The sequence below is a fragment of the Lolium rigidum genome, chromosome 1 (genome assembly GCF_022539505.1).
Source record: "Lolium rigidum isolate FL_2022 chromosome 1, APGP_CSIRO_Lrig_0.1, whole genome shotgun sequence".
Lineage (NCBI taxonomy): Eukaryota > Viridiplantae > Streptophyta > Magnoliopsida > Poales > Poaceae > Lolium > Lolium rigidum.
Genome location: NC_061508.1, coordinates 310,351,754 through 310,367,097, shown reverse-complemented (window position 1 = coordinate 310,367,097; position 15,344 = coordinate 310,351,754). Strand labels below are relative to the sequence as shown.

The 15,344-nt window shown below is 45.7% G+C and overlaps 1 protein-coding gene across 1 annotated transcript in view; it reads right to left on the bottom strand.

Moving 5' to 3' along the window:
• LOC124661451 (FBD-associated F-box protein At4g13985-like) overlaps positions 1 to 15,045 on the bottom strand; it is a 52,607-nt gene extending 37,562 nt beyond the window's left edge. The window contains exons 1-2 of the mRNA XM_047199309.1: positions 14,887 to 15,045; positions 14,413 to 14,449 (exon numbers count right to left, since the gene is read on the bottom strand). Of these exons, the coding sequence (XP_047055265.1) occupies positions 14,413 to 14,449; positions 14,887 to 15,045 (196 nt within the window). The remainder of the gene's footprint in view (positions 1 to 14,412; positions 14,450 to 14,886) is intronic.
• Positions 15,046 to 15,344: the final 299 nt, after the last annotated feature.

Here is a 15,344-nt window from a genome sequence, read left to right as displayed (position 1 = left end):
TGAGTGCCATCAATCGCACCAATGCAATTCTGACATGAAAATGAGCAACTTGTTAGGTCTTGCTAAGTAGAACAATGTGATGCACAAAGATGTCCAGTTGCTCACCTTGAAATATGGAAACCATTGGTAGTTGTCTTTGATCTTGGTGGGAGTGTGGGCAGATGGTGGCTTGATCATCTCTTCTATGAGCTCCCCAATTGCATCTAGGACTTACTTGAAATAGTGATATATCAGTGGATCGCCTTCATGTGTTGTGAATCACTAAATATCTCTGGTTATGTCCAAGAACATGAAGAAATATTGCCACTTGCTCTTCGATACAGTAGTGGATGTTATATTTAAGCACCCATCTAACCCTGAATGTGTTCACCAGGTTGTTAAAAGGGGATCATTTCATCCTCAGTATTTGGACAGACTCTACACCGTTGTTGTTATACATGTAGTTCAAATTGCTCATCTGCTCTTTGTCACGTTCGAACATAGCACCATAGGTGATAGTGGGCCTGCATTGCGACGAATCGCTCGCTCTAGGATCACAAACATCTAGGCATGGATCATAGCTATGAGTGCAGCCGGATGAATGAAAAGCTTCCGATGCTCATCCTAATTAAATTTGGTGTTGCGCACAGAGAATGAAAAATTAAGCTAAGTAAGGAAAATATCGGCTTAAGTTCCTATGGTTTCTGCAAGTAGAGGGTTAGAGGTTCTTACATCATTGCTTGATGAATCCGGCACCATGGTGCCATCGGTGAAGATGGTGAAAAGATAGTGCTCCAAACGAAGCGAGGTTATCGTTGCCGCTAATCTGTGAGGCCCGATGCCTAGGGGACGCAAAAGGGGATGGTGTTGGAGTCGGTGAGGTAGATCTGCCTAGTATGACATGCCGGTGCTGCGATCTAAATCTCAATTGCATTCCCTCTCTGAGAGCGAAAATGGGGTCTGGTCTCTTCTCTAATTGAGGTGACCCACAATTGGGGCTGTGAGACTACTTTTCCGCGCCATACCGGCCGACCAACCCTCTCCTTCTATCTTCCTCTGCACCCTCGCATTCCCCTGCGTGGACGAATCCCCCCCCCCCCCTCGCGCCATACCGGCTGACCAATTTTCCCTCTCCTTCTATCTTCCTCTGCACCCTCGCATTTCCCAGCGTGCCCAACTTCCCCCCATTTGCTCTCGCCAGCGCTTGTCCCGGTGACAATGGACGAATCGAGCGTGCCTAGCGGGCATGTCCTAACATTTCTTTAAAGTTCATGCGATCCAACAACACGGAAAATGGTTGCGAACCAAACTCGCGATTTTTTGCATCCCTGGAGCTAGGAACGACTTTCCGAGCAACCAAACTTGCCCTAAGTAATGGGTGTTTCCCCTCAAGGTTGTGGAGTTTATGTTGGGGATATAATAAATGGGTATACCCACGATAAAGTCCAATTCTGGCAGGCTCGGGTGAACCCCAAATGGTAGTTGGGCCTATGTCCCAATCGGGCGGTCCAGATGTTGATTGACCAAGGTAGAGAGTCCGACCATATGAAGCTAAGCAGATCCATCTGGAGTAAGCGTGGTGGAATACTTTACGTGCATGAAAATAAGTAATCCACACTAAGATAGAACTTGTAGTGTCCGGCTAGGACTCCTCCATGTAAACCCTAGATCTTGGCGGCTGGGTTAGCCGGATCCTGCGAGCCCTTGACGCTCATAGTCTCAGAGATGAAATCTTACCACCACACACTTGTTGCCCTAATAGTAAATTATAGCAGCATTAGGTTCTCGCCACCGTTGCAGGATCCGAAGCTGGGTAACTCGTGTATCACTGTCCCGGTAGTTCCCCGCCTTTTGCACAGCCACCTCTCTCTCTACACACTGTGAGGTACGCTCTATGGCGCATTGGTCGATCATGCGATGATAGTTTTCACCCACAGTGGGGTAAAAGGCATCTAGAGTGCAGATCCATGTGGGATCCGTCTTCGCAAGCATCTGCAACACCGTTTCCATCGGACGCGTCCTCTACGCCGCCAACATCACCGTCATTCATGATGAAAAGTTCTAGATTCCGGCTAGGAGAATCCCCATCCACTGCACCATCATTATGATTGGTGGAATCCACATCGACACCGGCGACATCGGCGATCGGGACATAGACACAACACCAAGACCCGCATGGACCGCCTCTAAGATGGACACGTTGGTGGAAGATTGATATGGGCAGGAATACCCTCATAAGTTTTCCGCCTTTGATCTAAAAATTTGAGGCCCACCCAAATCGCCCTAGGGCAGGAGATAACAGTAGAAAACCAATGCAGGTCCACTTTCTTGAGCCATGTGTTTGAGATGCGAAGGTATCACTTTGTTGGGCAAATCAGTTTCACTTCCACTTCAAGCTCCAGTGGAGCCAGAGGCAACAATGAATCTATCATGGAGACTCTTGACTAGGTTAGATGACTCGGATGGGGAATTAATGATCGATGAAGAATATGATGCAGCAATCAAAGAATATGATGATGCACTCTAACGTGGGCATTACCCTTCGGGTAACTGTTATTGCCCTATCCCGAACGGCCCAACTGGAGGCCATGAAGACACTCGATGGAAGGGTGTACTATTATGTCGGTGCCGAAGAAGATTCCTTGAAGAACAATACGAAGAGACGAAGAATACAAGGAAAGTCTAGAACTAGGATCCTTTGTAACCTAGTCGTACCCGGACAGATCTCTTGAGACCTAGCTCCCTATATAAGGGCCAGGAGAGGGGATGCCGAGGGACACACGCAATCTTAAGAATTTTAGCCACCTTAAGTCCAGAGCTAGGTCCCTGTAGAACTTAGCCTCTCGACGATATCATAGCAGAAACCTACGGCACCCCATTGTAACCCGATATTTTTGATAATCAAGATTAGACAGGCATGACGTAAGGGTTTTACCTCATCGAGGGCCCCAAACCTGGGTAAATCGCTTTCCCCGCTTGTTTGATAACCGATGTCTCGTGTCAGCCTACAGGATTCCATCTACCCTAAGCCCCAAATGAAGGGCGTTGCCGAGGAGTACCCTCGACAATTGGCGCCGTCTGTGGGGAGCCTGTTGGCACAAGATCCGTCATCGGCAGATCCAGCCATGTCGTCGGCAGCTTCATCGATGCCATCAGCATCACCAAGCTTGGGGAGTCCGATCCTATTCGGCTCCTATGAGTTCACCCCGCACAACGACTCTTCTCGCTCGACTTTCTCGGGTCTACAAGGAAACATGGATATGACGTTCGGGAGCGTCCACTGCAATGTCAATGCGGAAGGAGTCCTTCGTCTGCTGGAACCGTTCGTCCCCAGATCAGCAAGGAAATCGCCCCCACCGGCCGCAGGATCGTTCATGTCATCATCAATCGATCTTTCGGCTGGCCTGATAGACTCGACGAATTCGTCTCCACCATCAACCCCTCGGTCGATGTCTTTGATGTCGGTTGGATCCGATAACCCCGTACTATCGGAGATGACCTCGTACTACTGCCTGAAATGCGACACCAGGCACGGGTTGGGATCGAGTGACACACCGTTCATCTGCAGTGCCCGGTATTCATCGGGAGAGGACAGTGTCGACAACGTTGTCAAGGAGGCCACCTGGAAAGCGGCGCGTCACCAAGTCTATGCCGCCAATAACGCAGGAAACGTGAGGAACGGGGGAGGCGGAGATCACGCCCCTCGCTCCAGCAGACGATATAGCTTTGAAAATAGTGCCAGTAATAACAATAGCGATTACAACATCGCGGAGGAAGAATGGGCAGCAGCCCGGGCAGCCGTACTTAATAACACACCGCTTCCCGCCGGAACTTCGGTTGGAACCCTCAATGCTTATCGCTCCATCTTGGAGAAAAATCGGGAGCGACTATCGAACGAGCAGGCCACCCTCGAAAGACGTCTATTAGCAGCGGATCAATCTAGTGAACGACGAAGGGGCTCGCGAGGAAGCGCGTCCCGAAGCAGCCAAGGTGTAGGGAGACACCAATCAAGGCTATCCGGACTTTCGGAAGACGATGCTAGAGAAATAACGTCAAACCTATCCAAGTCCTTCATGACCACGGACACTACGGGTATGTTGAGGCCAAAAACCGTTGAGGGAGCAACTGCCAACCTCGCGGCGTACCTCATCAACCAACGACCCGAAGGTTCTATGGCTCAAGCTCATCGGGGCGCCCTGGAAAGCCTCGCAATCTTGGGAGACAATCTGGTTCCACGAAAGGAAAAGTCCACGCTCCAAGCCAGCGGCTCGAAGCATCGCTCAAGGGACGCCCGAGACGAAATCACCCAGAGTAGAATCGACAAAGCTAGGCGACGGCGAGCCATGAGGGAGGAGTACGATAGCGACGCCTCAGAAGAAAGCCAGGAGTACGACGGCGAGATGAGGGGAGCTGATTGTTTAAGCTACAAGATCCGTGAGACAATGCCACCCAAAAAGTTCAAACCTACCCCTACTGACGTCGCTAAGTATGATGGATAGCAGGAGCCGAGATCGTGGATAGACGATTACTTGCAGACCGTGATTCTACACAAAGGAAATCAGATAGCAACAATGCAGTGCCTGCAACTCTACCTGAAGGATCCGGCACGGGCCTGGTTGAGAGGCCTACCGAAGGGTTCCATCAAATCATGGGATGATCTGGTAGATGCTTTCATCACAAACTTCCAAGCAACATACAAGAGGCTTGTTGGGATCGACGAATTACGGCATTGCCAGCAGAAACCGAAGGAGCCGATGCGTGCATACATCGGGAGGTTCACTAAACTCCTGAACGCCGCTGAAGATGTTTCCGTCGATAGAGCAATCGATGCCTTTAGCGATGGCATCCGACGTCAAACCTACATAGAGGAACTTGGGCGCAAGAAGCTGAAGACCATAACCAAGTTAATGGAAATTGCCAACAGCTGGGCTGATGGCGAAGACAACGTACGAAGGCCTCGACAACGCAGTGACGACGAAGATGACGATCAGCCGAGGCATGATTCGGGTGGTCGAAGGGATCGTCGAAATAAAAGGAAAGACCACAGTTACGATGACAGCAACTTGGTAGCCGCAGGATATTCCGATCAACGAGATGATCGGTATGATGACGGGCGAGACGATCGGCAGGACGGCAATCGGAGTAACTCTGGGAACCGTGGCAACTACAAACCACGACCTCCGAGGACCCCCGAGCTACCCTTCACTGAGCAGATAAACGCCCCTTGCTACCTGCATGCATACATCGACCCTAAAGACGGCAAGAAAAAGTCAAGTCACTTGCTCAAGGAATGTCGGCAGTTTATTGAGATGCAGAAGCTCATCCAGCAGCAGCAGCAACCAATCCCACCTCCACCTCCACCTCAGCACCAGGTCCAGCAAGTTCAACCCCACAACTCTAACGAGTCCTTTCTGCCACCACGTGGACAAATGAGTATGATTCACAGAACCGGTGTTTCGAGAAGGGAAATGGAGAAGCTCACCCAAGAAATCAACCTGGCAGAAAGAATTATGGCTAATATTCCTGAATATATTGACTGGTCATCTCAGAGCATATGTTCAGCAGAGTGGATCACCCGATGACAATTCCAAAGCCAGGTAGTAGTTGAGGCGCAAATCGGAGGGTTTAAGATGAGCAAAGTTTTCATGGACGGTGGAAGCGGATTAAACCTGATATTCCTCGACACAATCAAAAGCATGGGAATTACGATGAGGATGCTAGAAGAAACAGATACCTGTTTCCACGGGATTCTCCCAACCTTACCGGTGTACTCTCTTGGCAAAGTTTACCTGAACGTTGTCTTTGGAAAACCCGACAACTTTAGGAAGGAAAAGATCGAGTTCGAAGTAGTAAACTGGGAATCACAGTACCACGCTATACTCGGAAGATCAGCTTATGCCAAGTTCATGGTTGTGCCGCATTACGCATACCTCAAGCTGAAAATGCCTGGGAACAATGGAACAAACATCACAGTCTATGGAAGTTTTTCACGCTCGGATAATTGTGATCGCGAGTTTCAGAGGATTGCTGCGAAGTTCGGGCTAAAACAGGAACCTGTCGACTTCCCTTCAAAATCGTCAGCACTCGATAGTAAGGAAGATGAACGCGTCAAGAAAATGAAGAAGAAGCCAGCCGACCTTGCCCTGGAAGCTTCGACAGTGAAAACCTCGGCAGCAGACGGCAAGACCATTATAGAAGAAAACAAAACTCCGGCAATCACCGCAAGAACTCCTGATGAAACCAGTGATGCTTCCAAAGCCACTGGCACGTCGGACAAGCTTGAATGTAAGAAGAATCCTCCTCTTGCTTAAAGGGATGGATAGCATTATATTTAGTTTTTTCTCTTTTCAGCAGGGCTCTTTTTAGCCCCCTAGTTTTTCGCTTACTTTATTACTAAAGACTCAAGTTTTGTTTCTTTGAAGAATTGCAGTAATTCGGGACACCCGAACTACATCGTCAGGAACTTTGTTTGTGTATTATATCGAACATCGGTTTAATGGAAAATACGCCCAGAGATTGCACTCTAAAAAAGCCTCTGAAATTACGAGTGCTATGATGCAAAATCGACGGGGACCTTGCTCTTTTCCTTCGCTATAGATGCCTCAAAGAGTGCCGCAGATAGCAAGGATCATGAAACACGTACGAAAACGACCCACGCTCGATGCTTTAAACTACAGAACTATCAAAGAGCGACGGAGTCATCGGCAGATCTAGTTCCACCGATCTATTCAGGAGCTGTTGTCAAGTCACGCATCGGTTGAAAGCAAAGTTAGACATACAACGGGTTTAGCAAGACCCGCAACACGAGCTGATCACTCAAATAATTTGCTACCGACAAACATACGTATACATCATAATACAGATGTAAAAACGAGTAATTAAGATTTACTCCTTCAAAATTTGCCAATGGCATTACCACGGAAAAGGTACATGTATATACACCTGCCGATAAAATCGTTTAACCATAATCATCCGAACATTCAGATGCAGCAAGTATCGAGGCCTTCTACTTACAATAGGGGCATATCTTTGGACTACTCCCGTGGAGCCTCTATTTCTTCGGCTGCCGTTGAGGTTCCTTCAGGCCTTTCAATAACGATGGCGGCGGGAAGGTCCACCTTCGGGTAAAGCGGCCCTAGTTCACCTACAGCATTGGCAATTGTCAGTAGGTTGATACGTCTCCGACGTATCGATAATTTCTTATGTTCTATGCCATATTATTGATGATACCTACATGTTTTATGCACACTTTATGTCATATTCGTGCATTTTCTGGAACTAACCTATTAACAAGATGCCGAAGTGCCGCTGTCGTTTTCTGCTGTTTTTGGTTTCGGAAATCCTAGTAACGAAATATTCTCGGAATTGGACGAAATCAAGACCCGGGGGCCTATTTTGCCACGAACCTTCCGGAAGACCGAAGAGCATACGAAGTGGGGCCACGAGGTGGCCGGACCATAGGGCCGCGCGGCCAAGGAGGGGCCCGCGCCGCCTATGGTGTGGGCCCTCGTCGCCCTCCGACTCGCCCTTCCGCCTACTTAAAGCCTCCGTCGCGAAACCCCTGAGGCGAAAAACCACGATACGGAAAACCTTACTGAGACGCCGCCGCCGCCGATCCCATCTCGGGGGATTCTGGAGATCTCCTCCGGCACCCTGCCGGAGAGGGGAATTCATCTCCCGGAGGACTCTACACCGCCATGGTCGCCTCCGGAGTGATGAGTGAGTAGTTCACCCCTGGACTATGGGTCCATAGCAGTAGCTAGATGGTTGTCTTCTCCTCATTGTGCTTCATTGTTGGATCTTGTGAGCTGCCTAACATGATCAAGATCATCTATCTGTAATACTCTATGTTGTGTTTGTCGGGATCCGATGGATAGAGAATACCATGTTATGTTAATTATCAAGTTATTGCATATGTGTTGTTTATGATCTTGCATGCTCTCCGTTATTAGTAGAGGCTCCGGCCAAGTTGATGCTAGTAACTCCAAGAGGGAGTATTTATGCTCGATAGTGGGTTCATGCCCGCATTGACAGGACAGTGACGTAAAGTTCTAAGGTTGTGTTGTGTCTGTTGCCACTAGGGATAAAACATTGATGCTATGTCCGAGGATGTAGTTATTGATTACATTACGCACCATACTTAATGCAATTGTCTCGTTGCTTTGCAACTTAATACTTGGAAGGGGTTCGGATGATAACCTGAAGGTGGACTTTTTAGGCATAGATGCGGTTGGATGGCGGTCTATGTACTTTGTCGTAATGCCCAATTAAATCTCACTATACTTATCATGACATGTATGTGCATTGTTATGCCCTCTCTATTTGTCAATTGCCCGACTGTAATTTGTTCACCCAACATGCTTTTATCTTATGGGAGAGACACCTCTAGTGAACTGTGGACCCCGGTCCATTCTTTAATACTGAAATACAAATCTCGTTGCAATACTTGTTTTACTATTTTCTCTGCAAACAATCATCTTCCACACAATATGGTTAATCCTTTGTTACAGCAAGCCGGTGAGATTGACAACCTCACTGTTTCGTTGGGGCAAAGTACTTTGGTTGTGTTGTGCGGGTTCCACGTTGGCGCCGGAATCTCCGGTGTTGCGCCGCACTACATCCCGCCGCCATCAACCTTCAACGTGCTTCTTGGCTCCTCCTGGTTCGATAAACCTTGGTTTCTTTCGAGGGAAAACTTGCTCGTTGTGCGCATCATACCTTCCTCTTGGGGTTCCCAACGAACGTGTGAGTTACACGCCATCAAGCTCTTTTCCGGCGCCGTTGCCGGGGAGATCAAGACACGCTGCAAGGGGAGTCTCCACTTCTCAATCTCTTTACTTTGTTTTTGTCTTGCTTTATTTTATTTACTACTTTGTTTGCTGCACTTATATCAAAAACAAAAAAAAATTAGTTGCTAGCTTTACTTTATTTACTGTCTTGTTTGCTATATCAAAAACACAAAAAAATTAGTTTACTTGCATTTACTTTACTTATTTCATCATGTTTCCTTTTAATTTTACCACAAAGAACATACCGGTAGGACGCGGGTCTATCATTGGGAGAAACAATATAGAAGAATTCTTCAGTCATGTTAGTACCGTTGAAGATTTTGAAGATAGACACTTGGTAGAACTTGCTCCTACTTATGAAATTGCTGCTGTCGCTTTAGTTCGCATGTTGGAAACTAAATTTGTTAATCTCAATCCTATAATCCAACACATGTTTCTTACACTTGGTGATTTGGAAGAGGGGGAAAAGAAAGATTTTGTTTTAGAAACCCTTCTTAGAGAATTTGGTGGTCTAGCAAGAGAGGCTAGAAAGGTCTTTGCTAAATTTAATATGCTTAGTTCTCATACTAAATTTGTTAGTCTCCTTAAAAAAATGGACATGGATAGAATAAGGTACACTAATAATGCTAATAATGGTGGGGAGATCAAAGCACCAATACCATGTAAACTCCTAGCTATGAATGATGCACTAGAACATAACAATGCTTGGCTTGTTCCTGAAAATTTGTTCGATGAGAGTAGCAAGCCCAAGACTAATGAGAAGGGAGACGCTGAAACTTATGTATCCAATATTCTATGCATGGTTGAGAAAACTCCAAACCCCGCTGTAGATGCTCCATCCTTCGATGTTACTTGAGTTACACTTTCTGCGCCTAGCTGAAAGGCGTTAAAGAAAAGCGCTTATGGGAGACAACCCATGTTTTTACTACAGTATTTTTGTTTTATATTTGAGTCTTGGAAGTTGTTTACTACTGTAGCAACCTCTCCTTATCTTAGTTTTGTGTTTTGTTGTGCCAAGTAAAGTCTTTGATAGTAAAGTAAGTACTAGATTTGGATTACTGCGCAGTTCCAGATTTCTTTGTTGTCACGAATCTGGGTCTACCTCTCTGTAGGTAGCTCAGAAAATTAAGCCAATTTACGTGCATGATCCTCAGATATGTACGCAACTTTCATTCAATTTGAGCATTTTCATTTGAGCAAGTCTGGTGGCCTAATAAAATCCATCTTTACGGACTGTTCTGTTTTGACAGATTCTGCCTTTTATTTCGCATTGCCTCTTTTGCTATGTTGGATGAATTTCTTTGATCCATTAATGTCCAGTAGCTTTATGCAATGTCCAGAAGTGTTAAGAATGATTGTGTCACCTCTGAACATGTTAATTTTTATTATGCACTAACCCTCTAATGAGTTGTTTCGAGTTTGGTGTGGAGGAAGTTTTCAAGGATCAAGAGAGGAGTATGATGCAATATGATCAAGGAGAGTGAAAGCTCTAAGCTTGGGGATGCCCCGGTGGTTCACCCCCGCATATTATAAGAAGACTCAAGCGTCTAAGCTTGGGGATGCCCAAGGCATCCCCTTCTTCATCGACAACATTATCAGGTTCCTCCCCGAAACTATATTTTTATTCCGTCACATCTTATGCACTTTGCTTGGAGCGTCGCTTGTTTTTGTTTTTTTGTTTTGTTTGAATAAAATGGATCCTAGCATTCACTTTATGGGAGAGAGACACGCTCCGCTGTAGCATATGAACAAGTATGTCCTTAGGCTCTACTCATAGTATTCATGGCGAAGTTTCTTCTTCGTTAAATTGTTATATGGTTGGAATTGGAAAATACTACATGTAGTAATTCTAAAATGTCTTGGATAATTTGATACTTGGCAATTGTTGTGCTCATGTTTAAGCTCTTGCATCATATACTTTGCACCCATTAATGAAGAAACACTTAGAGCTTGCTAATTTGGTTTGCATATTTGGTTTCTCTAGAGTCTAGATAACATCTAGTATTGAGTTTTGAACAACAAGGAAGACGGTATGGAGTCTTATAATGTTTACAAAATGTCTTTTATGTGAGTTTTGCTGTACCGTTCATCCTTGTGTTTGTTTCAAATAACCTTGCTAGCCTAAACCTTGTATCGAGAGGGAATACTTCTCATGCATCCAAAATACTTGAGCCAACCACTATGCCATTTGTGTCCACCATACCTACCTACTACATGGTATTTATACGCCATTCCAAAGTAAATTGCTTGAGTGCTACCTTTAAAATTCCATCATTCACCTTTGCAATATATAGCTCATGGGACAAATAGCTTAAAAACTATTGTGGTATTGAATATGTACTTATGCACTTTATCTCTTATTAAGTTGCTTGTTGTGCGATAACCATGTTTCGGGGACGCCATCAACTATTCTTTGTTGAATATCATGTGAGTTGCTATGCATGCCCGTCTTGTCTGAAGTAAGAGAGATCTACCACCTTAATGGTTGGAGCATGCATATTGTTAGAGAAGAACATTGGGCCGCTAACTAAAGCCATGAATCATGGTGGAAGTTTTAGTTTTGGACATATATCCTCAATCTCATATGAGAATAATAATTGTTGCCACATGCTTATACATTAAAGAGGAGTCCATTATCTGTTGTCCATGTTGTCCCGGTATGGATGTCTAAGTTGAGAATAATCAAAAGCGAGAAATCCAAAATGCGAGCTTTCTCCTTAGACCTTTGTACAAGCGGCATGGAGGTACCCCATTGTGACACTTGGTTAAAACATGTGCATTGCAAAGATCCGGTAGTCCAAGCTAATTAGGACAAGGTGCGGGCACTATTAGTATACTATGCATGAGGCTTGCAACTTGTAAGATATAATTTACATAACTCATATGCTTTATTACTACCGTTGACAAAATTGTTTCATGTTTTCAAAATAAAAGCTCTAGCACAAATATAGCAATCGATGCTTTCCTCTTTGAAGGACCATTCTTTTTACTTTTATGTTGAGTCAGTTCACCTATCTCTCTCCACCTCAAGAAGCAAACACTTGTGTGAACTGTGCATTGATTCCTACATACTTGCATATTGTATTTGTTATATTACTCTATGTTGACAATTATCTATGAGATATACATGTTACAAGTTGAAAGCAACCGCTGAAACTTAATCTTCCTTTGTGTTGCTTCAATACCTTTACTTTGATTTATTGCTTTATGAGTTAACACTTATGCAAGACTTATTGATGTTTGTCTTGAAGTACTATTCATGAAAAGTCTTTGCTTTATGATTCACTTGTTCACTCATGTCATTACCATTGTTTTGATCGCTGCATTCACTACATATGTTTACAAATAGTATGATCAAGGTTATGATGGCATGTCACTTCGAAATTATCTTTGTTATCGTTTTACTCGCTCGGGACGAGCAGAACTAAGCTTGGGGATGCTTGATACGTCTCCGGCGTATCAATAATTTCTTATGTTCTATGCCATATTATTGATGATACCTACATGTTTTATGCACACTTTATGTCATATTCGTGCATTTTCTGGAACTAACCTATTAACAAGATGCCGAAGTGCCGATTGTCGTTTCAGCTGTTTTTGGTTTCGTAAATCCTAGTAACGAAATATTCTCGGAATTGGACGAAATCAAGACCCGAGGGCCTATTTTGCCACGAACCTTCCGAAGACCGAAGAGCATACGAAGTGGGGCCACGAGGTGGCCAGACCATAGGGCCGCGCGGCCAAGGAGGGGCCCGCGCCGGCCTATGGTGTGGGCCCTCGTCGGCCCTCCGACTCGCCCTTCCGCCTACTTAAAGCCTCCGTCGCGAAACCCCCGAGGCGAAAAACCACGATACGGAAAACCTATGCGAGACGCCGCCGCCGCCGATCCCATCTCGGGGATTCTCGGAGATCTCCTCCGGCACCCCGCCGGAGAGGGGATTCATCTCCCGGAGGACTCTACACCGCCATGGTCGCCTCCGGAGTGATGAGTGAGTAGTTCACCCCTGGACTATGGGTCCATAGCGGTAGCTAGATGGTTGTCTTCTCCTCATTGTGCTTCATTGTTGGATCTTGTGAGCTGCCTAACATGATCAAGATCATCTATCCGTAATACTCTATGTTGTGTTTGTCGGGATCCGATGGATAGAGAATACCATGTTATGTTAATTATCAAGTTATTGCATATGTGTTGTTTATGATCTTGCATGCTCTCCGTTATTAGTAGAGGCTCTGGCCAAGTTGATGCTAGTAACTCCAAGAGGGAGTATTTATGCTCGATAGTGGGTTCATGCCCGCATTGACACCGGGACAAGTGACGAAAGTTCTAAGGTTGTGTTGTGTCTGTTGCCACTAGGGATAAAACATTGATGCTATGTCCGAGGATGTAGTTATTGATTACATTACGCACCATACTTAATGCAATTGTCCGTTGCTTTGCAACTTAATACCGGAAGGGGTTCGGATGATAACCCGAAGGTGGAATTTTTGGCATAGATGCAGCTTGGATGGCGGTCTATGTACTTTGTCGTAATGCCCAATTAAATCTCACTATACTTATCATGACATGTATGTGCATTGTTATGCCCTCTCTATTTGTCAATTGCCCGACCGTAATTTGTTCACCCAACATGCTTTTATCTTATGGGAGAGACACCTCTAGTGAACCGTGGACCCCGGTCCATTCTTTAATACTCGAAATACAAATCTGCTCGCAATACTTGTTTTACTATTTTCTCTCGCAAACAATAATCTTCCACACAATACGGTTAATCCTTTGTTACAGCAAGCCGGTGAGATTGACAACCTCACTCGTTTCGTTGGGGCAAAGTACTTTGGTTGTGTTGTGCAGGTTCCACGTTGGCGCCGAATCTCCGGTGTTGCGCCGCACTACATCCCGCCGCCATCAACCTTCAACGTGCTTCTTGGCTCCTCCTGGTTCGATAAACCTTGGTTTCTTTCTGAGGGAAAACTTGTTGCTGTGCGCATCATACCTTCCTCTTGGGGTTCCCAACGAACGTGTGAGTTACACGCCATCACAGGTACGCTGAAGGATGACATACAAGAACAAGGGTGAGCGCAGCTTTAGCTCCTGCAAGAAGTTGTGCTCGAACCAAGCTTCGGATCTTCTTGGCATTGCTAAATTCTGACATTGAAGTCAACAGTGTGGGAGGGACCGCGTTCAAAGGGAACATCGTCTTCCAGATTACTCTCAGTCCTTTATAGCACTTGTCGAAGAAACGGTGGATCTGCTGGACCCGATCTTGGAACTTCGCGACAGTGGAAGCCTTCGATTGATCTTTCCAGAAAACCTCATCTAAAGATGATAGTTGAGCCAATGCATTCACCCGCTCATGAATCCGCTTGTTCTCCTCAGCTGGGTTCAGAGCAATAACTAGAAAGAGAAAAGAAGGAAGATAAGAAGATGTCTTTCATGGAAAACAAGGAGCAAGAGGACAAGGGCGCTTACAATTCAAACTTTCTGTGGCTCTATGCAACTCAGCAAGAGCATAGCGTTCTGCGTCAACCGCAAGCTCGTTCTTCTTCCTGATAATAGCAGCCAAGGCGTAAGTACTGCACATATCCTTTTCCATCTGAGCAATTCGATCCTTCATGCGCTCGAGTCGATCATTCTCAGAACAAGCACCCGAAGAATCATTGGTAAACGAAGGCACAGGGAAAACCTGCAGAAAGTTATTAAAAGGCATGATGGATTACATGGATTCAACACTGAAATTTACTCCCATCCGCAGCATGCAAATAAAAGTGTTATAGTAAGAGGATACTGGCAACATTGCCAGTACGGAGTTTGTTACAATTGCAGAAGTCTTATGACGGGAAATTGCTTCAACTGAGCGAGATTACAAAAATGAAATCAAGGGGCTTGGGTCTGGTTTGACAAGCTTGGTCCAATGGACAATTTCTTTGCCGAGACCAAATCAAGGAGCTGGCGAGCACACTTAAGTGCTGAGGTCTTAAAGGCACCCAAGTCAACGAATCGCCCATCTTGCTCTTTCGGCAGCTCTTTGGACATCTCTTCAATATTAGCTTTGAAACCATGACCCATCATAAGCTGAAAGGCTAGGAGGGCACCGTAGGTACGTGAAGTACGTTTGAATACCTCGATAACCTCCCTCGTGTTGATGGCAAAAGCGTCGATCAGCTGCCCCAAGGTCTTGTTCTGATCAATCTTGGGGAAGATCATCGAATGCATCCTCGCCATGGCTCCCTTACCCTTCTGAAGGAGGTCCTGAACAAGCTGGTGGGACTCGAGGGTCATCGACAAAGCATTTGCCGGAGAATTGTTCGGAAGTTTGTCCAGAACCTCAGCAGGGATGTCGTCAGCCTCTGCAAAGAGAGAAAGAGGAGGAGTTCACTGACTAAAAATTGGATCAATAAAGCAAAACTCAAAAAGAAAGCCAAAAGGGAATTACTGAGCAAGGCCAAAGAAGACTGGTGAAGAAGATCATCCTTTTCGATCATCCGAGCTTCGGCAGCAAGCCTGGATGCTTCTTCATCCTTCAGCCTCCTCTTTAGCCCCTCGAGTTCATCCTTTAAAGAATCAACCTCCTGGCGAGC